The 23,054-nt window shown below is 37.2% G+C and overlaps 3 protein-coding genes across 3 annotated transcripts; 2 read left to right on the forward strand and 1 right to left on the reverse strand.

Moving 5' to 3' along the window:
* Window positions 1-1,980: 1,980 nt before the first annotated feature.
* On the forward strand, window positions 1,981-8,692 carry LOC133297780 (uncharacterized). The gene is made up of 6 exons (XM_061496975.1): window positions 1,981-2,164; window positions 2,284-2,420; window positions 3,576-3,928; window positions 6,687-6,783; window positions 6,876-7,157; window positions 7,322-8,692. Exons 1-6 carry the CDS (start codon window positions 2,029-2,031, stop codon window positions 8,318-8,320), a joined length of 2,004 nt encoding a protein of 667 aa, XP_061352959.1. The 5' UTR covers window positions 1,981-2,028; the 3' UTR covers window positions 8,321-8,692.
* Window positions 8,693-13,483: 4,791 nt separating this feature from the next.
* LOC133297778 (uncharacterized) lies at window positions 13,484-15,314 on the reverse strand. Its single transcript, XM_061496973.1, has 4 exons — window positions 14,807-15,314; window positions 14,670-14,698; window positions 13,971-14,611; window positions 13,484-13,919 (listed from the first exon to the last, which is right to left on the reverse strand). The coding sequence occupies exons 1-4, from the start codon at window positions 15,312-15,314 to the stop codon at window positions 13,484-13,486; spliced, it is 1,614 nt and encodes a 537-aa protein (XP_061352957.1).
* A 2,366-nt stretch (window positions 15,315-17,680) lies between these two features.
* On the forward strand, window positions 17,681-21,489 carry LOC133297770 (F-box protein SKIP14). The gene is made up of 2 exons (XM_061496965.1): window positions 17,681-19,453; window positions 20,323-21,489. Exons 1-2 carry the CDS (start codon window positions 18,482-18,484, stop codon window positions 20,854-20,856), a joined length of 1,506 nt encoding a protein of 501 aa, XP_061352949.1. The 5' UTR covers window positions 17,681-18,481; the 3' UTR covers window positions 20,857-21,489.
* Window positions 21,490-23,054: the final 1,565 nt, after the last annotated feature.

The raw sequence follows: 23,054 nt of genomic DNA on the forward strand, positions 1-23,054 counted from the left end.
GAGATAACATGCGGTGAGAACAACATCATCCCAAAAATTGGTAGGAACATTCCCATGAATTAAGAGTGTCTGAGCTGTTTAAATAAGATGATGATCTTTTCTTTCAGCAACCCCGTTTTGTTGGGGGGGTGTGCGCACATTATGTGTGGTGAAGAATGCCGTGAGAGGCCATGAATGATTGAAATGGTTGAGACTGATACTCACGAGCATTATCACTACGAAAAGTGCGGATAGGAATACCAAATTGAGTAAGAATTTCATGATAAAACTTCTGAAATATGGAGAACAACTCATAGCGATTTTCCAGTAAAAATAATCAAGTGTTTCAAGAATAATCGTCAATAAAGGTAACAAAATATCTATAACCCCGAGTTGATTCAGTACGACTGGGTCCCCAAACATCAGAGTGAACCAAACTAAAAGGAGAGGAGGCACGGCGATTGACTCTATTAGGAAAATAATTGTGAGTATGTTTCTCGAATTGACATGATTCACATTGCAAAGTAGACAGCTTGGACAAACGTGACACCATCTTCTGGAGCTTTGTAAGACTAGGATGACCCAACTGAGCGTGAATAGTGAGTGGAGAATCTAATACAGAATGAGCATGAGAGGAGCTGGAGAGCAGGTAAAGGCCGTTGGACTCAAATTCGCCGCCAATTGTCCTCCTCGAATTTCGATCCTGTAAAACAACAGAATTTTAGGTAAAATAAATGAGACAATCAAGAGAACGTATTAAACGGCTAATGGAAATGAGATTAAAGGGTGAACCAGGGACATAGAGCACATTATCAATAGAAATGGAGGGAAAGAGATGTATTGTTCCAATCCCATGAGAATGAACCTGGGAACCAATAGCCATAGTGTCAGCAGGAAAATAACCAGGGGTAGAAAGAGAGGAAAACAAAGATTTATTACCAGAAATATGATCAGAGGCACCAGAATCAAGAATCCAATGACCAAATGATGAACTTTGAGTGAAACCAACAAAGCTATTACTTGTATGCACAACAGTAGCAGTGGAACCAGGGATCTTGAGCCGAGAAATATCTTGAGGAAGGATAAATGAGCTAGAATCAGCCATGGATCAAGAACAATTCGCTGAAACAAAGATGTCGAGAACAGTAATGGAAAGAGGATAAATGCTTCAGAAGGGCCGCAACGGACTCGAAACCACAAGGTAAGGATTGATTTGAACTCGGAAGGAGAGGGCGATCCCTACGATGGAAGTCGCAAGTATGTTTCACGCGCGTGAGGGTGCGTCAGTGGAAATTTGGGTGCGGGCCTTGGATGGAAAAAACCGTCTCCTTGTGACGATCACAACTGTGGGTGGCTCGCCGAAAAAAGTGCCTGAAAAGTGATTGGTGGTGGCGGTCAACGGCGATCAAACAGTGGTCCACGGCGCTGGCAACCTCTGATGATGGTGGGTCTTGCGACGTTGGGTAGATCGGCTTCTTCTGAGTTCGTTGATGTACTTTTTGATCAAAACGGTTGCCAGAAAACTTTTCAGGTGGAGGACAGTGGTGGCAGACAGTGGCCGAAAACCGATGACGGTGACAGTTTATGGAAAGATTTTTACTCGATTGACAGTGGGTCTACCGGAAAAATGTGAATCTTGTTAGGCTCTAGATACTATGTTGAATATCAGGAACAATGAGATTTATAAGTAATTCGTGTCTCAACTACACAGCGGAGAGTCTATTATATAACTTAGAAAGAAAATACAAAGAGATATACATAATATGAGACTTCTATACTACTATTCTAAACTATTATTTACAACAAGTTTATATATAAAAAAAATTGTTTAATAGTATGATCCTAGTAGGACATAGAAACATGAATCGCATATAAAAAAAAATGGATGATTTGCTCATAAATAATTAAAATCCTCCCGCGTGTATTAACTAATACATTAGACGATTCACTCTCATTTTTTTATTTTTTGGTTATTTCCAACCTCGTTAGGAGCCACACAGCACAAATACAAGTCAATTGATACAAAGAGATTGATTTACATGAAACCTAATGGCTCCGAAGCCTAAACTCGGGTCGTCGGGGTCGCAGCCTGCGCCTCCTCCTCCCCTCGAAGATCTCTTCTCCACACTCAACAGACACATTCAGGCTTCCGCTTTCGACAATGCCGTCAAACTCACAGATCAGAGTCCGTCTATTTCACACTCTTCTTCTTAAATCCCTTTTATTTCTTCTTATCTATATTTACATATATATGTATCCCTTAATATTCCTTTGTTTTTCATCCCAAAATTGTTCGCATCGCAGTTCTCGCAGTTGCACCTGGCGATGAAGACGCGCTCCGATGCAAGGTCGTGGCTCTTATCAAACATGAACGCTTCGACGATGCACTATCCGCCATTCAATCTTCTCGGACGCCGCCCGATGATTTTCATTTCCTTAAGGTCCGTCCGTGAATATCGTTTTTTATTTTTATTTTCGGCTGAAAAAATTAAGACAGTGTATTTTTATTTTATTTTTTATTAATTGAAGTTTAGATTATCCCTGGTTAGGAGAGACCATCAATCTCACTGAGGATTTATAGTAGGATTACATATCCCTTACCATAGGTTGCCCTAGAATTGAACCCCTGTCCTGGCTTTGCAGAACAATTTGCCACTTTTGTTTCAAGTTACATGTGTGAGTATTATTATTCCAAGGATTTTCCTTTTCTTTTTCTGGTGAATTCTATAATTATCTACCTTATTACCATTCTTCCTGCTGGGTCAATCTAAGTTGAAGAAACAAGTTTTGGAACTATTCTGGTTGCAAGAAAGGTTGATTTTCTGGATACTGGATGGAAAAGGCAAGAAGCATTTTAGGAACTGAGGAATGAGGATTTAAGTTACTGGAGTAGAAAAGCGGTTTACAGTCGAAATAGAGGGAGAAAAAGGAGTGGCAGTGCAGATTATCCTTAGTGCGATTGTAAGAGTGAACATTGTGACCGCAAGAGATTCATCCGAAGAAGGCAGGAAAGAGCTGTAGGCTACATACCTCAGGATCAAAGATTCAAGTACTTATTAAGTTATTATGAAATCTTCGTAGTCCTAACTTTCAATTTTTGACTTGTTTATGAACTTGGAAGTTTTCTGCTGCTATACGTTGGACTTTAATTTATCAACCACTTTTTCCAACCTGGGTGTGTTATTTGGATTGTTAGATGATTGAGATTACAAATAACTGAACTTCAAACTGAAGAAAAAGGTAGATAGAATTTTAGGTAATTTGTTTATTTTTTGTGTATGTTCTCGTTGGATGTACATGTTTTTCATTTCCTTGGGCAACTTAAGTTGGTTGTGTTAGTTGTATCAATATGTCATCGTGTCAGTATAATTTGTTTATATTTTTTCTGTAAGTCCAAGTCCACATACAGGCTACATTGTTTTTAAAAGAAAACTATGCAGACCCCATTGTTTTGAAAGTTTCATGCTGTTGAGCATTTACATATTTCACAGTGAACTTTGTTAGAGTTCATCATGCAATTGCTTTGTACATGATCTAATGGAACATGTATATGCTTACCATTGATTGTTCCTTTTTACTTTGCTGTTTCTAAATAGGCATACTGCTTATACAAACATAACAAGTTGGATGAAGCTTTGGGGTCTTTGAAAAGACAAGAGAGAAGTGATGAAAGTATGCTATTGGAGTCTCAGATTTTGTATCGTCTTGGGAAAATGGATGCTTGCATCGATATCTACCAGAAGCTCCAAAAATCCAAGCTTGATAGCTTGGAAATAAATACTGTTGCTGCCCTAGTTATGGCTGGGAGGTCATCTGAAGTGCCAGGAATGCTGGATTCACTTCGGGTTAAAGCAACTAGCAGCTATGAATTGGCATACAATACTGCTTGTTCTTTAATTGAAAGGAAGAAGTACACAGATGCAGAACAACTCTTATTGTCGGGCCGAAGGTGATATCCTATTTTGATTGTGGAAATCATGATATTGAGCAAATTAACCTCAACAGTTTCATCAGGAATATGTAACATTATAGAATAACCATCATTTTTTTAAATCTCTGTGGTGTGTAATTTTATCTACTGCACTTCTTGAGTATGGTTTGAGATGGCATTAAATAAGCATATTAGTATCTTTAGAAAAATATTTTATATAGCTTTTGTATATGAATTTTATGTACTTGTGAGTTATGGTACAAACTTAAATCATTTGACCTTTGAACAATAGTAATAGGCCCTTTATGGTCGGAGTTCACAGGAACATAAATTCATGAATTAAAGAGCATGACGAGAATTTCTCAATTCCCCTGTTAAGGGTCTGAGGTCATTGGCCTCCATTTGTGTGGGTTTTGGATAGTAGACTTTTGATCCTTCATTTTGAAGGTTGGGGACTTATATTCTACTGTAGAATATTAGCATCTTCCAGAGAGAAAGAGGAGCCCTTGAGTCCCTTGCTGAATCAGGTGTTAGTCTTTCTCATGTTCGAGGTCTCGGAAGTGTGATTGGAATGTAGGGTGTGAGTATCCTATCTAAGTCCCACATTTGAAAATAATATATAAAGGACCGTATGAGATGGAGGGATCCATGAATCTAATATCTCATGGTATTAGGTTGAGATGTGGTGTTAGCTTCTCTGGTGTGGTTTCTCATTAAGTTCATTGGAGTCAGATATCGCTGGTGTTTCTCAATACATTTGACCCTAACAAGACATCAAAGCTGATGGTTCATCTTGGACGAGTATTGGAGAAATGGTAGCTGATGAACTGCATTACAAGCCATGTGGCTTGGTGTGGGGAAGAGTGGTAACACAATAGTCAAGACTTGGCTTCTGAAAAAGTGGGCTTGGTGCTTAGGAAAAGGTGGTTGACTGATGAATACTTGAGAAAAGGCTTCTGTTCAAGGGGGAGTGTGAAGGACATACTACTGAGGCTTGTCAAAAGCATTGAAGGATGGGAAGCCAAAAAATATGATAGATAGTGTTGAGGATGAACAGATCTTGTGGGGCTACACATGTTCATTGATTGAGATGTTCAAATCAGGTGGAGTCATGGTTATGGTTGATTCAGGTTATTTGTAGTTGGTGCATGTGTAGAAGCCATAAATATTTTTTTTCTTGTTTGTGATTTTTGACAAATAAAAGTTCTTAATGGTGTTCATGGAGGTTGGCATTTGACTTGGCTTAAGGTGGAGCTGTTATAAATTTCAAAGATGGCATGACATTCGCCAATGTTGAGATTTGTTGGGAAATTGGCTCATGTATTCTGATAAGGATTGGTTTTATTTATGTTCATCCTTATTAAGCATCCTTGGTGATTTAGGAAATCTAAAGGATTTGAGAGAATCTAAATTCTGAAGGATCTTTGAAAATCTACAAGATTTGGGAAATCTATCAGAAAACCTTGAGGCTGAGGAGTTTGGGTTATCAATTAAACCAATGGCCTAGTGATTATGTGAGAGAGAGAGGAGTTCTTTGGGTTATGAGAGAGGTTGTACAAGGGTCTTTGGGTTTGGGTTTGGTTTTAAACTTAGTGATTATTCTTTTACTATTTTTTCCCTCGTGAAATTGTTTTATTTGAGAGGGCGAACCTTGAAGCAGTAATAAGGGTGCTCCTTTGTGACCGGAAGTTCTTGCATTTGATTCTAGAAAACAACCTCTTTATAAAAATGCAAGGTTAAAGCTTCTTAAATTGACCCTCTCATCTACCCTCATAAAGTTGGGTAGCCTTTGTGCACTGGGGTTTGCTCTTGCCCTTTAGGGAAGTTGTTTTATTCTCTGGAGTGTATGTAGTCATGTGGACCTGCCGAATCAAATTCTTGTGTTTCCATGTTCATATTTCATCTGTTAATTTCCTTTTTGTTTGCGTTTTGGACTCCCCTTATGGCTTAACACATTTATCATATATTCTGTGTGTTGTGGTTTGTATTTTCTGGTGCAATCACTTATTGGCTGTTCTTCCCATTTTTGGTACTCTGTATGTCTGCTTGAATGAGTATAAGTTCTGTTACACATTAGAAAAATATGTCATCTATGGTATCTTGTCCTGTTTTAAACCTGTTTAGATCTTTAGAAATTAGAACATGGTGGGGCAGAATACACTCAGGTAAGCTATAGGAGTATAGGTATGGCACTAATGAGGTTCACTCGTAAGATGATCACAATCTTGTTCACATGACAGCCAGAACTGGTTTATTGAGTGTGGCTGGATATCTTTCTGTTGACACTTAATGAGATTTCCTAACAGTTGTTAGGATCCTAAGATGGTGTGTGCATGGTGTTGGAATTGTGTGACCACAGTGAATGCTGTGCTGTTTCTATATTACAAGGAATATAAAATAAGAAACATGTGGAGGTTTAGCCAAATTTCTGGACAAAAACTGATTTCCCCTGTATCTAGATATGCAAAGACTACATTGACAATATGTTTATTGAGTCTATTTCGAGGGCCTTGTGCAACTGCAATGCATGAAGCTATCTGCTAGAGTTGTGCACCAAATTTAGTGGCATATTTTATTAGGCACAGTAAATGAAGCACAATCTGAATTTCATAGTTGATTATTTCAATTAAATATTGCTTTAATTTTATTGTTTGTTTTGCTTATCAGTCAGTGGTCTTTACTTAATAACTTATAACGTATTAAACCCTAAACTTATTACCCTGGATACTGTCCCTGAAGTGGCATATACTCATGTTTATTCATATATTTGGATCAGGATTGGTCAAGAGATCCTGATGGAAGATAACTTGGCCGATGATGAGATAGAAATTGAATTGTCTCCTATAGCTGTACAATTGGCCTATGTCCAGCAGGTAAAAGTTCTGATTTCTCAAAATTTATTTCTCCTTCAACCAAATATTACTTTTTTAAGTGCGAGAAATATTAATTAATCATATATGAACAGCTTCTTGGGCGTAAGCAAGATGCTATTGAAGCTTATACAGATATTATTAAACGAGATATGGCCGATGAATCATCAATTGCAGTGGCAGTGAACAATCTTGTTTCATTGAAAGGTCCAAAAGATGTTTCTGATAGCCTAAGGAAACTTGATCGGCTAAAAGAGAAAGAGACACAGAACTTTCGGCTTGCTCGGGGACTGGATTTGAAACTTTCAGCAAAGGAAAGGGAAGCAATATATGCAAACAGGGTCCTTTTGCTTCTTCATGCCAATAAAATGGATCAGGTCTTTCATCTTTCTTTCTCTTGTTGTCATTCTACTTCTTGAATTGTCCATTATGTGTCATTAGTTCTTTTCTTTGAAATTTGGCAATGTGTCATTAGTTCTTTTCTTGGAAACTTGGCAAGGGAGCATGCCGATGATGATTTCTGTGTTTTCAAAATTTGTAGGCCCGAGAACTTGTTTCTGAATTGCCAAACATGTTTCCTGAAAGTGTGATACCAGTATTGCTACAAGCTGCCCTCTTGGTTAGAGAGAACAAAGCTGGAAGGGCTGAGGAAATACTAGCACAGTTTGCTGGTAAGTTCCCTGAGAAGTCCAAGGTTGTTTGGTTAGCCAGGGCTCAGGTGGCTGCTGCTGCTGGCCACCCACATATTGCAGCTGATTCTCTGGTTAAGATATCGGATATCCAACACATGCCTGCTACTGTTGCCACGCTTGTGTCTTTAAAAGAGCGAGCTGCTGACGTTGACGGAGCAGCTGCTGTGCTTGACTCTGCAACCAAATGGTGGTCCAATGCTATGACTGAGGACAATAAGCTTAATATTATAATGCAAGAGGCTGCTTCATTCAAGCTGAGGCATGGCAGGGAAGAGGATGCTGCTCAACTCTATGAGGAGCTCGTTAAAAGCCAAGGAAGCATAGAAGCACTAGTTGGGTTGGTAACAACAGTTGCTCGCTTGGATGTTGTTAAGGCAGAGCTTTATGAAAAGCAACTGAAGACCTTACCTGGTTTGAAGGGAATTGATGTGGACAGCTTGGAACGTACTTCTGGAGTGAAACAAGTTGACGCTCCTCCTCAAGTTGGTGTAACTGAAACTTACGAGGAAGGAAAGAATAAGACAAAAGCTAAGAAAAAGAGAAAGAGAAAGCCAAGGTATCCTAAAGGGTTTGACCCTGCAAAACCAGGTCCTCCCCCAGATCCAGAGAGGTGGCTTCCCAAGCGGGAGAGATCAACTTATAGGCCTAAGAGGAAGGACAAAAGAGCTGCTCAGGTGAGAGGTTCTCAGGGTGCTGTAGTTAGAGAAAAGCATGATGCTGTTGCCTCTTCCAGCAATTCAAATCCTAAATCAAACCAGTCAACTGCCTCCAAAGGAGCTACGCAGAATGCAGTTTCTGAGCAAAACAAGCCTTCATCATCCAAGTCGAGAAAGAAGTCTAGGAATTGACCAGGTTTTATGGTACTTTTATTAACATTTTTTATTCCGGACAATTTGTTAATGCTGCTTTTAGTGACTAAGCCAAGGGTCCATCTAAAATTCGTGGTTTCAATTTCAAAACCGTCAGTTTTGGTTCTAGCAAATGAGTATATCTGTTAGGGGTGCTGACTGCTGAGTGTTGTGCAAGTTTGTCATTCGTAGTTTATAAGTTCTGGAGATTCACGGAAATCGATCACCTGTTTTTGTTGCTTAATGCCTATGGTTCCTTTTGTTTTTGGCTGTGGTCTTTTTCCAATTGGTCAAGTATATTATAGGTGTTAATTTTTTTTATATTTATTATCTAACTATATTGATACTGATAAATCATCGATGAATTCTGACTATTACAATCGTTATTAAAAGGTTTAAATTTTTAGTCATGGATTAATGCACCTTAGGATCATACTGTATCAGTAGTTTATCAAATTTATCTCTTCGTAATACATCTTTAGTCTCATCGCTATCAACGTATATTTTGTGCATGATTTGTCTATATCCAATTCATGTAGCTCTTATTGTATAACTTTAAGACACGCACATAAATTTTATGTATGTGATGTGCAATTCAGCCATGGTGCAATTTCTCTTGTTCTTTCTCTTGTACCAAATGAAATAAATAGAAAGATGCTTCTTATTGTAAGTTTCACGAGCCCACCATGAATTTCATACATTCAATAAAATAATCTTACGGTTGGCAAATCCGACCGCATTACTTACCGGACATTTTTTAGGGAGACTGCTTAGGCAATCGTAATTTTGTTTTTTCAAAATTTTTGACAGATTAAGTTATCAAAATTCTATCAAGCAGATAAAAAAAACTACATTGTATTGATTTTTTTAATTTTTTTTTTAAGCGTAGCATTATCTATTTATATATAAAATTTACACCAATAATGTACTAAAAAAAAATTACACCAATATAAATTTTAAACAGGAGACACGCTATACGCGTGGATTTTTTTATGGAGTGCGGAAAAAAAAGAGAGTAAGGAAATGATGTTAAAAATAAATAAATAAAAGCAAATGTCATTGTCCTTGCAGCAAATATAATCGAAATTCAAACAAGACACTCAATATACTCGTTTTTTTTGTCTTTATTTCTCTGGTAACGAGTAATTCATAGTCAATAACATCTTATTTGTTAACATTTTTATTATTGATTTTCTTTATAAAAAAAAAGCCACAAACACCATATTACGTTTTAATAAATATGCCAGTACATTATTTCATATAGATTATATTGACATGACATTGAAACTAATGAGATGAGATCTTTAAATCAGAAGTTGACAATTTTTTGTATTGGTCTCAAATCTCTTACAATCAAAGAAGAAGAAAAATGTTAAAAAAGAAGAAGAAGAAAAAAAAACTGCTTAACAACAAAAGGACATATAAACCCACGGAAAAGTATAAAATAAAAGCTGATTTCTATGGCGCTTGCCTGTCATTATCCACATCCCACGCTTTTGGGATGACATTTAATTTGTCTTACTTAATCAGGTGTAGTTATTATTTAATAATAAAAAGGTTATAAAAAAAGTTGATCCAAGTGTTGGCCGACGTATTTGCTAATCCAAAAGTGTTTTACCGAAAACATAATGAACTATAAATATAGGGTTTTATAATTCTTATGTTGAAGGAGAATTGAAATTTCATGTTGTAGAGATAAAAAGCATGTGGGACCCATGTGTTAGAAAAAATTATATGTAGAATCCATGTCAGCACGGAAATCAAAGGGTGCGTAGGAAAATTGCAATTCTCATGTTAAATGAGAATTATAAAACCCATAAATATAATTAGTTTCATTTTTTCTGGAGATCAATATAATAAGTTTTTTGTGTGTGTTTCTGTTGGGTATTTTAGAGTTAAAAATAATGTTTTAATAATTTTCTAAAAGAGTTTGTTTTAAATATTTATATTTAATAAAGATGTTTTAAACACGCAGTCACAAAAAAAAAATTGTTGGACATTCATCTAAAATTAATTATTGAATGTACAATTTGTTTAAAATCGAATTTATCTAAACAATATGTTTTGAAAAAAAAATGTATATGAATCCACTTAATTAATTAGCTGTTTTAAAAAATTAAATACATGATTAATCATAAAATTTCTATAATTACCGATCAACTATCAAATTTAAAATTTGACATTGAAAAGGGAATAAATAAAAGTGTAATAGAATTTATTTAGAAACTGGTAGGACTTTCCACAATTGGGTTGGAAAATTAAAACTCAGCAAATGACACTATTGGCGGAGAAGGTATACTAAAAACTAATCAACTCCAATACCATATAGTTCACCCATTTTTTTAGCTGTACCATTAATTGCACATTATTTGCACACCCACTCCAGTCTCAACCATGAAGCTATCCTAACACTTTCTGATATCATAGTTCTAACTTAAACAAACACCATGTACTGGACGGAACCAGAAACAGAAATAGACAGAGTGTTGAATCTGTTATTGAAAATATTATTTTATTTAGGATTTAATATTTTTGTTTTTATAGCAAAAATAATATCTCTGTCACATTCCCATAAAAATGAGTAGGTATTATTAATTTCTTTTATAATGGGACCTATCCACTTTTATGTGAGTGTGACAGAGAAATTTGTTCTGTAGAAAAAATAAAAATACTTTTCCTTTTTATTTTTATTTTAATATTAGTTGTTTAAAGTTTTTATATAAGAATTTACAAATTTGTTGAATATTTTTTAACTGTAAAAAATATCTATTATAATTTTAAGCGTATTTTTTTTTTATAGGTTAGAGTATCTATTAAGACTAATTTCTTTATTTCCTCATATCTTATTATTTATTATTTATTTTAAAAGTCTTTTAGTGATGTAAAATATGACTTGTTAAAATAATTAAAAAAAGAGTAAATATCATTTTCAGTCCCTAACAATATCCACGAAGTCTTTTTAAATCCCTAGCAATAAAAAGGGACAAATTGGTCCCTGAAATAACAAAAAGGGGTCACGTTGATCCTTCTGTTAACTCCCGCGTAACGGCCAAACTAATGGTGCCCATGTGGCACGTTAGTATGCTGACGCGGCTTGGACGTTTGACAACGTGGAAGAAGAGACAACAACGTTTTGTTGCAAATGGGTTGAGAGCTTTCCAAATTAGCGGACGACGTCGTTTCTTGCGTTGAGAATGAACCCTGAAGATGAAAATCGCCCAAAATGCTCAATCGAACCGTAAACACCAAAATCCCCCAAATTGATTAAATGAACCCTAAACAGAAATAAGCCCCCAAATTCTCCCGACGTTGATGACTGAAAATCGACGACAGTGGAAGACATCTACCGGATTTGCTGGGGCGTAGGAGAAGATGAGTCTTTCTTTTGGCATAGGGGGATCAAGTAGGAGTACTTCAATAGGGGGAAGAACACTGACAAGGACTGCCGATCGTAGGTGCAAATGTGGGAGACAAAGTATTGTCTATACCTCCAAAACTGAGAGAAATCCAAACAGGGCTTTCCTTGGGTGTCCTAATTTCAAGGTATACATGTGTAATCTGCCCCTTTATTAAGTTGAAACACTTGCTAATCGTGGTTTGTTTTCTTGGCAGGAGAAGAAGCCGTTTTGTGATTGTTTTAGATGGGTAGATGACATCTGTAATGAACGGATGGAGCTGGAAGATGCAAGAATTCACAATGTGGAGTTGGATGTTGCTGAAATTAATTTCAAGTTGAAGTATGTGGACATGATGATGAGAAAGCAAGATGTGAAGATTAGTGAGCAAGAAATTAAGCTTCATGAGCAGGAAAGAAAGCTGAATGACCTATACCTGAAGATGGTGGAGGAGTTAGATAGGATAGACAAACAAATTAGGAATGTTGGTAGGTCAGCTAGGGTCTTAGGAGCTGCTTGTGTAGGTGTGATCATCTATGTTTGTTGTTAGTGTTGTAACAGTAAAAATAAGTTACCCCAATGTATTTTTTCTTCAATAGTGTAATGAGTACTCAGTAATCTTGTTATCCAAATTAATGAAGAAGGATGTATTATATGGCCTATTCTGTGTTGGTTGGAATCTGTCTGCATCATACATTTCTGGATTAATAATAAAGAAGCTTTCAATGTATTCCTTTATGTATGATTGCATCATATATTTGTGTATTCAATGCCATCTCAATGCTATTTTTGTTGTAATATGGTATATTGCATACTTAGGCATGGAATGAATATGTCAGTTTGCTGCATTGTATCACAAACCAGAATGTACAGTTATAGATGCCTAAATCAAGAAATTGTTACACAAGTTCCATGTTGGACATTAGATTTGTCAATCATGCCAAAACACGAGGGCCATTTTGGTCCCTGACAAATTGCACGAGGACCTTTTTGGTCCCTGACAAAAAGCACGGGCCCTTATTGGTCCCTAACCAGAGAAAAATAGGCACATGACTTCATTGATTTTCTATGCATTCCAAGTTTACAAAACAGATGTGCAGAATGTACAGATACAAGAGTGCTTTCCAATTTGTTAAAACAGAAGACATGGATGTCCAAGAACTACAATTACATATCTCAATTTAAAAACATAAAAAATGGTAAACTTAAACATTCATCAATCATCCACTAACATACTAGCTGGAACATGATACTACCCTGTGACCTTTTTGGTCCCTGACAAAAAGCACGGGGCCCTTATTGGTCCCTAACCAGAGAAAAATAGGCACATGATAAGATTGGTTTTGTATGTAGTCCAAATTTACAAAACAAAAGTGCATTACATCAGATACAGGAGTGCTGTCAAATTTGTTAAACCAGAAGACATGGATGTCCAAGAACTACAATTACATATCTCAGTTAAAAAACATAAAAAATGGTAAACTTAAACATTCGTCTACCCTGTGACACATAATAGCTGGAACATGATTTAAGTTTCATTATATTTCAAGACATGGATGTCAGTAGTGCATTACAAAATAAAGCCAACCGCCAGGAATCAAAAGAAAGGCCTCTAAATACAATATGCCAGAATTCACAAAAAAAAACATTGACTATATAAGGCCTCCAAAAACATAATGGCCAAAATTTACAAAAAAAGTCAGTCACATTATATGCAGTCCTTGTCAGTTGGCTCATGCACTACTCCCAGGTCATATACAGCAGCAGGTCATTTTCTTGAGGCAGACCTTGGTGGCCTAAAACAAGGTGTTGTCATGAAGGCCAAAAATCTGCTTCGTGTGCCACTGGTTGTTGTATTCATTGTCTCCTCACTCAACATTTCATTTGCCTGTTGTGGATTTGATGGAGGTGGGTTGCTTCCTCTCAAGTTGCCTTCATGTGGCTGAGAACTACCAAGTGCTGCAGGGCCTCCTTGACTTAATGAGATTTCATCTACTGAGCTGGATCCAATCTTTACAGATTCTGGTCTTGCTTGTCTGTTACCTTTGTTGGAAGTTGGTGGTCCCTTAGAGCTCTTTGCATAGTGTCCAGTCTGACCACATTTAGGATACTTGGCTGCATATGTCCTTTTCACTTTCTTTGTACTGCTCCCTTGCTCTTCAGTTGGGTCTTTCTTCCTGTGTTTCTTGGGACGCCCAATTTGCCTTTCCAGTTTTGGAGGAAGAGGTTTGGGTTCATCAGATGAAGGTCAATACTTGTCTGAATTTACTAGGTTCAAGGTGTGTGCATAAATGGCATGCAATGCATCCACTTTAAGCCATTGATGGACATAGTTCTCAGGTGGTTCATTTTTGTGACAAATGGCTGTTATTGCATGCTCACATGGAAGTCCAATCAACTGCCATGCATTGCATGCACAAGTATGTGTTGTTAAATTAACTCCAACTCTCTCACCCCTCCCACTAACTTCATACATATCTTCCTGCAGATTTCCTGTCCAAGTTGGTGTCCATGAATTTCTCAGAACCTTTCTTTGATCTAGTTTCTTTTGTTGAGCAGGAGGTATTTTACCCCTGATAGTTCCTAAAACCCTTTGATGTGCTGCCATCCTCCTCATAATGTAGCACCTCAATTCCTCTAAGAGAGTTATTATTGGTTTGGACCTATACCCAACAATCTTGACATTCCATATCTCTTCCATGTTGTTTGTGATGTTATCACATTTAGGCCAGTGGCTGAAATAAGCTTTTACCCAACTTGAGGGATCAATGTTGTCCAAGTACTTCCATGCTTCCTCATTCATCCCTTTCAAACGTGTCATTGACTTCTGGAACTGGGGGACAATGTTGCATCTTGAACACTCCCAGACAATGCCTCTGATTGCCTTGTCTTTCCACTGTTTTATAAAGTTCTTCCAGACATGTTGCACACAAAAACGATGATGTGCACCAGACATCACCTCTTAAAGTGCTGGAATCAACCTCTGCACACAGACACCAAAGAACCAAAAAAACCATGGCTAATATAAGGAACATTGTCAAAAAAACAGAGGAAAAAATAAAGTAAGATCAATTGAATAAGCAATACAAACCTTCTGTTGATCTGAAATAAAATTCCACCCATACACTTAATGGTTGCCAATGTCTTCTTGTAAAAAGGGTTAAAAACCATTTCCAGTTCTCTTTTGTTTCACTATCCACCACTGCATATGCGATGACATAGAAGCTCTTGTTCGCATCCTCCCCAACTGCACTTAACAATTGTCCTCCATAATATCCTTTTAAAAAACATCCATCCAGACCAATTAAGGGCCTGTAGCCAGCTTTGAACCCTCTCTTACATGCATCAAAACAAATGTACAACTTAGAAAATATGGGTGGGGCTTGTGGATCAGGTTGTGGTATGACTTGCATTTGACAAGTAGAGCCTGGATTGCTTCTCAAAAGCTCTCCTAAGTAGTCTCTCAATTTTGCATATTGCTCTTTTTCACACCCTTCAATTCTGGCCTTGGCTTTATGAAGTGCCTTGGTCACTTTCTTTAAATGGACATGGACCTTATACTCCTCTTTCATATGTTCATAGGCCTCAGCCCTTGCCATGTTCGGTTGTGTCATTAGCCTTTTTTCTAACTTATTTGCAACCCAATCCCTACTTGCCCTCTTATTTCTGAAAAGTCTGCAGCAAGTGTGGGAGTCATTAAAAGTTTTTACTTGGAAAACGGCCATTTTGTTGTTCTAAGCGCAAAAAATCATCCAATCACATTCTTCATTACTACACTTGGCTCAGGCTCTGACTTTGTCATTCTTCACCCACTTGAATTGTCTTCCTAGACTAATATTGTAGTCTTTGACAACATTTTTAAAGTGTTGCAAACTCACAAACTCCATCCCCAGCTCTAAGTGTACATGACCAAACACCTCATCCACATTAAACTTTGGATTGACAACCCTTTCAACCTCCTCAGCACCACTTGAAGGAGGAGTGTTCAACTCTTCAGAGTTATACCCATACCCATCCTCCTCGAAAGACATTTTCTTCTCCTCCTCTTCCATTGTATCTTCCCCTGCCACCTCCTCAACAACCTTTTTTTTCTTCTTGTTACACTTTTTTTTCCAGTAGCCTTACCTATACACTCTAACTCCTCTTCACTCTCTGTTTATTCTTCATACCCTGGTGGAGGAGGCTTATATGGCTCATCCTCCACACTATCATCTAAGTCAGTAGAAAACCCATCACCATTTCCACTATCATATTCATCACCTAAGGAAATGTGATCAGATCCACTTCCAAATGACTCTCGCTGATTATCCTCATCCCCATCACTGCCTTCCACAGGTGCAGGTACAATAATATCAGGGATTGCAATGCAATCTTTAAAATATATTTCTATGAAGTTCTCATTACTTAATGCAGCCTTAACCATCTCCACAATATCAGAGTCCGTACTCAGAGGCCATAAACCTACGTCTAAATCCATTGCGTTTGGCATAAGCCACAACATCTCCTTACAAGTCTCATACCCATAACCCTTGAACAGAGTATCAAGGTCACGCAGGTTGACAAAGTCAGCATCCATCTCAGGTAAATCAACTACTTTGCCATTTGCATAGGTTAGGACCCATTCATCATCTCTGATTAACACACCCCCATGATGATACCTTATCACTATATATTCATCCATCTGTAAAAAAAAAACATACCACATGACATTTACTTCACAACGTTAACAACCAATCAGATTTTAACAACAATATGAATTTGCATATATAACTCAACACTGGCATGTAAACATACAGGGTAGTAAATTGCAAAAAAATGTCACCTTTACAAAATATGCATGCAATATAGGGACTAACATCAGGGTCCACAAAGCACTAAAAAATGCCAAAAAACTTTTCAAACCGGGACCACAGACATAAAATGGTTTGTTTTTTGCAAACCCTAACCAAATAAACAAACAATAGACCACACATGGGGGACCATATCCAACATAAAATACACAACATGTAGTGAGGGGAGACCACATATATGGAAGGATTTCTGACAACACGTACCTTAGTGCATGTAAGACAACACCCACAATCGAACTTTCCTTAACCACCAAAGAACCAGCCGTTCCAAATCCTTCACTGTCCACGCTCGATTGTCTTACCAGAAACCACCGTCTTTGACAATGCTCACCGTTCAACGAAGCTTCGGAGGTAAACCATGGGGTTCCTTGCAAGTTGAAAAACTTAAGTGAAATATGGATGTCTAACTACGGTAATTTCCAGTGTAGTTGATGAGTAGTCTCAACGCAAGAAACGACGTCGTCCGCTAATTTGAAAAGCTCTCAACCCATCTGCAACAAAACATCGTCGTCTCTTCTTCCACGCTGTCAAACATCCAAGTCGCGTCACCAAACTAACGTGCCACATGGCACCGTTAGTTTGGCCGTTACGCAGGAGTTAACAGAAGGATCAACGTGACCCCTTTTTTGTTATTTCAGGGATCAATTTGTCCCTTTTTTATTGCTAGGGACTGAAAAAGACTACGTGGATATTGCCAGGGACTAAAAATGGTATTTACTCTAAAAAAAATCAATGAAATGTTATTGGTTTTAAGAGTAGGAATACAGATTTCATAAAAAATAAAGAGAGTAGGAATACAAATATTAAAGAGCGAGAGAATAATTATAAAAAAAAAGGCGAGAGAGTAGGAGAAGCTAAAACGTAGCACATAGAATACAACACAATAGAATACATGTAGAATTCTAGATGCGTAGAAACTGTATTAACACTCTTTTCTAATGTCACCACGTGTCACATCCTCCACTCCCTTCTCAATCTCCCCTTATTACATTCGACAATTCACCGTTACTCTCTGTCTCTCTCTCTCTATCTATTTTAATTTTAATTTTAATTTTATTTTCTCCCAAAATTCATTCATTTATTTATTACTCTTTTATTTTTTATTTATATAATATTTCTGATTATTCTCTCTTTCTATATTGTTTCCGCGAACTCGATCGGCATCGGCACCAACCAAACCCACCCGAGGGTGAAAAAACGCAATTCCCTCCGATTTTGTTTCCATTTTCTCTTCAAATCAGAACTCATTCTCTCTCTCTCTCTCTCTCTCTCTCTCACGATTCCGATTTTATTCCAAAGACTCATTCTCTCCTTTTTTTTCCTTTTCGTCGGAGAAAATTAGGGTTTCTTTTCATCCTCTGGTAATTCATCTTCATTCGTTTCTTCTTTTTGTTTTACCGAACGCTATTATTCTTTTATTCTGATCCCTTTCCATCTTCTCTCTTGTTATCACGTTTTTTTTTTTTTCTTTTTTATTATCCCTTTGAATCCTCAGGTCTGTCTGGTTGACAAGAAAAAACCAAAAAAAAAAAAGGAAAAAAGAAACACAAACAAAAAAAGAGTAGAAATTTCGTTTTATTTTCTTTCATTCTGAGGATAAATTTGATTCTATTTTTCGTCCTCTGATTCCATTCTAGCTGTTTTTTTTTGTTAAAATTATTATTATTGGTTCTTCGCAAGAGACTCTGTGAAGTTTTTGGTGCGTTGTTTTAGTTTGCCATCCGAAATCGAGGGTTTTCTTGTTTGATCTCTTCCACGCCTTTTTTTTCTTCTTTTCTTCCGTTTCATATTTTTTTTCTCCTCCTAAGAACCGAAAAACCAAAAAAGTTGTAGTTTTGAAAAGAAACCCCAAAGGAAATTAGGGTTTGTTTGATTGATTGAGTTGGGGGTGTTTGTATATAGATTGACTACATTAGATGGCGTTGAATTTCTCGCATCGACCGATTTTTGGAGGGGGTCTGTCTGAGGAAAATTTGGTTTCGCCGATTAGGATGAGGAATGGGTACCGGGTGGAGGGTATTCAAGAGAAGGGTGGCGTTGATGGGTTTGGTAAGGGATGGCATGATGTTGAGAATTGCTTTGATTATGGAGGAGATAGATGTGATAGTGCTGCCACCCAGGATTCTGTCTCCAAGGACATTCTTGATCTTTTGCCTTCGGATCCCTTTGGCATGGATATCAGCACTACCTTTACGGCCATCACCGGATGGCTTGAGGATTTGGAGGTTGATTATGGTGGATACAGAAGCGATGAGCTAGGGGCGAATGGTGAGAATTACCAGCTGTTTGCTGGGTTGAATTTTATTTGGAATAATGCTATGAGGTTCCACACCTTCCCTGGGAGCAAGGGAAACGTGTGTGGTGAGGAGAAGAAGTTGCATTGGACGAGCGAATTTGGTGGATTTGGTGAGTGTTCTCAGAAAGAAGTTGGAGCTGCATCCTGTAATTTTAATTTTGGATCCTGTAATTCTGGTTTTGGTTCTGCTTGTAATGTGGATGATGTGTTGGATTACAACCTCCACTATAAAGATGTGGCAATTGCTAGCGTGTCAGGTGACACGAACATGGATGATTTGAATCCCCTTGGAGGAGATGAACTTGCTCCTCATCCTGCTTTAAGTTTTTCTCTTAGTTATCTGGGCTTGTCTGATCTTCTTGTTGTTGAAAGAGTATGCAAATCTCTGCATTCTACTGTTCGAGGTGATCCACTTTTGTGGAGAAGTATCCACATTGACCAGCCTTTAAATGAGAAGATTACTGATGACGCGCTATTGCAACTAACCAATAGAGCTCAAGGTAATCTTCAGTGTTTGAGCCTGGTGGAGTGTACTAGGATAACCGATGATGGTCTGAAGCGTGTTCTTGAAGTCAATCCCAAGTTAATCAAGGTGAGCATGCTAGCATTTTATATTTGTGGACTTCAAATTAGAATCTAAATATGTTATAGTTCATTTGTTTTATTTTGATTAAATGGTAAATTGGTGATGCAATTTATTTCAAACATCATGAGTTGGCACTTTTTTATAACTTAGAAGTCCACAAATTCTGCTTAGAACAGTGGTCGTTTCTATCATTGTAAGTATTTATGTCCTGAATTTTCTTCTTCTGTCTTCTATTACAGAGGTCAATTCAGTGCTATTCTTTATCTGGCTCTAGGATTCTTTTTCAATTATCGTTGATGCCTATATGGACGTAGTTGAAGGAAATGCTTCATTTTTGTCCAAAATAATTAAAACCCATATTCTTGACTTTAACTGTGTATTTGCATTGCTGATTTCAAGACCTGACAGTATTTGTCCAAAATAATTAAAACCCATATGGACGTATTTGCATTATCGTTAGATGCCTATATGGACGTAGGTTTAGGAAATGCTTTATTTTTGTACAAATTAATTAAAACTCATATTCTATTGTATTGCCATTTGTATCCATTAATCGATTATAGATCAAGTTGAGGAAAATTAATTGTTCAACTGTCGACTTTGATGTATGCAAGCTCTTTCTGTTTAGATGCATTTCAAATTAAATAATTCTTGTGCATTTGACAGATCTTGGCACCTTAAAGTTAGTTTTTTTATTTGTGGTAGTTTCATATACCATGGGATTTAGTGGTGGTCTGCTTAATAATCCCTGACTTTGACATCTATTATTGTATTAACTGCTCTCTGAGCATCGAATACTTAACCAAAATTCAGTGTTATTTTCCATCCATATTTTTGACAAGTAACTAAGTAATGTTTTTCGTTAAACTATGCAGTTGAGTGTTCCTGGATGTACAAGACTAAGTATTGAAGGTATTGTGGGTATTTTAAAAGCTTACAACTCTATGGGTAGCCAAGGGGTAAAGCATTTGCACATTGGTGGCCTTTACGGTGTTACACAAAAGCATTATGAAGAACTGAAGCTCTTGTTGGGTCCTGATAGCCAGCTGCTGCAGCATTCTCCCAAACCACACTTCTATTGCAGGGGAAACTTATATCTGTCCCTTGATGATGATCGAGCCATAGATATTGAAGTATGTCCAAGATGCCAGAATTTAAGGCTTGTATATGATTGTCCAGCAGAGGGTTGTCAAGGGGTGGGGCACCCTGCTCAGGTGTGCAGGGCATGCACTCTTTGCATTCCCCGGTGTAGTCAGTGTGGACACTGCATCAATGACAGTGAATATGAGGAAACATTCTGCCTGGAATTGCTTTGCTCATCTTGTTCTAAGCAGCTAGTCAAATGTTTGGAAAGGACGGATAGAAAGGTTGGGCCAGCCAAGTCAGTTGTTCTCCATGAAGAGAGTTAGACGGGCTTTGTTTTCATAGTATCTTATGGAAGTTCTTATGATGAATAAAGTCCCCTATGGAGTCATATGAACTGTTGGGTGCTGTCTGTGTATTTGGTCTCGGAAATGGGGTGCATTCAATGTGGATTTTCTTGTTAAAGATAAAGTGGAAAATGACTTCATTTTTGTGTTTCTGCAACTACTGGAGTAACGTGCTGGAACCAATTGCCATGGTTATCGATCATATCGATCACCTATTGCATTGTTGCAATGGGTTTACATTTACGTGGCACTCTCTGATTATGAGGGCTGCAGTTGGAGCGCTATGCTTTGCAGTGCGACCTTTCTTGTTTGGGTCACATTCTGATAATATTTGTGATAGCTCTGATGCAAGACCAGTTTGAATTATCTGATCTTTAGACTTGCGGTTACTTTTTCATTAGCTGTATTGATAATTCACACTTGACATGATGTGGTGTATGTACCCTGTTTATTCTTCTTTGCCATCCTTGGACAAGAGATAATAAATAAAGGGGTATTTCGATGTCTTTTTTTGGTAGTTTAAGGGGAATAGCCCAATATTACGATGTCTTGAAATCCATGCTTATGCTATTTTTAGTTTGTGTGAGGTGAAATTCATTGATGGTGGACGGTGGAGCTTAAAATGAGTACTTTTTTTCTACTGACTGTCTGTAATTTCTTCTAAAATGACAGCCTTGCGCCTTGAAATCGAAATTTATCCTGATTTATGTTTAATGTTTATTTATCTTACCTCACAATAGAGGGGATCTGAAAGAATAATGTATTTTAACGGAGAAAAATGTTTTGCGTAAGTAATTAAAATACGGACCATCCCAATTTTTTGGCTTGAAGTGGTTTCCATTAATGAAACAGACCTACTTTTAGTCTTGTCTCTTTTAATGCCGATAAAATCACAGGTTTTTAAGATTATATACTCATCATTCTGATCTGGCCTTACTAGAATACATTGGCCAAATACGTGTAGCTGCTTGAGGACATGATGCTAAACAGCGGCTCCAATGTTTGGATCAATTACGAGCTAAAGAGTTTACAATATAACACTCGGCCATTAGCTCTTCCTTTTGCCTAAGACGAGTGCATAAAAATTTATTTAAAAACAAAAAGAATTGTTGAGTTTGATGCACCGTCGCAATGAATAGTTTTAGCCAATTTTAATAAAACCGGATCGGCCGGAAGGGTTGACTTGAGAATCAGTAAATCAGTCATATGATCGGTCCGAGTAAAGCAACGGACCAATCATGCATCAGAACTGGTGTGACCCGGTACGACCCAGTCAATTTTGGTGAAAACCGGTGATCCAGTCGGTTATCAGGTGACTCGGCTCGATCCAAAAAAAATTCCAAAAAAAGATTTTTCAAACAAAAATTATAATGGAGATATTTAAGTATTTTTTTACTTATTGACTTACATATGTTATGTACATGTAACACTAATATTATCTCAATTATGCTCTATGCAGAAAATTTTGATTTGATTTATAACTAGAGATGTCGTTTACTGAACTTGAAACCCCGTATCACGATCATTATATTTTTGTTTGATCCTTTATTGGATAATAATGTATGATTTGTTATTTTTTACATTAAAATATTTGAATTTTTATCACTCCTTTTTTAAATATTTGAGTATGTTTATTAATTTTTAATATAAATTATAGAATTACATATAATAATTGGGGTCATGCGATTCAACCAATGATTCACTAACTGAACCAATGATCCAGTTCCTTGATCAGGCCGATTTTAATAATATTGATTTATTTTAGCTACTGCCTGCAAGCTTGAGCTACGGCAGTTTGTTACCCCAAAACATGGATGTCTTGTTGGCCATTCAGCTTAAACTGGCCTCCTAAGAAAGTTATTCTTCGCTGCTCGGTTAAATATCGGAAGATGTTATTTTGCTTCAAGCATATGAAGACTTGTATAGGAGGAAAATAGGCTGTTAAGCTAGTTGCTTTCTGTTGCTCGGGAAAAAGGAGAAACTAAGGTATAACATAAATGAAAAGGTGTAGTCAAAGTCATTCAAAAACCTTAAATTACGTTTTCATTGCCTTGGCTTGGTTGTAAACTTTTCTGGAGCATAATATTCTCGCTGGTGTAAGGCAAAGAGCCATCCATAGCGTGATACTAAGGAATGGTCAAAAGAAACAATGACCAAAAGAAAGAGATACAAGAAGC

The sequence above is a fragment of the Gastrolobium bilobum genome, unplaced genomic scaffold, assembly GCF_033153095.1.
Source record: "Gastrolobium bilobum isolate Gb01-03AN ecotype WA unplaced genomic scaffold, APGP_CSIRO_Gbil_v1 utg53966, whole genome shotgun sequence".
Classification (NCBI taxonomy): Eukaryota; Viridiplantae; Streptophyta; class Magnoliopsida; order Fabales; family Fabaceae; genus Gastrolobium; species Gastrolobium bilobum.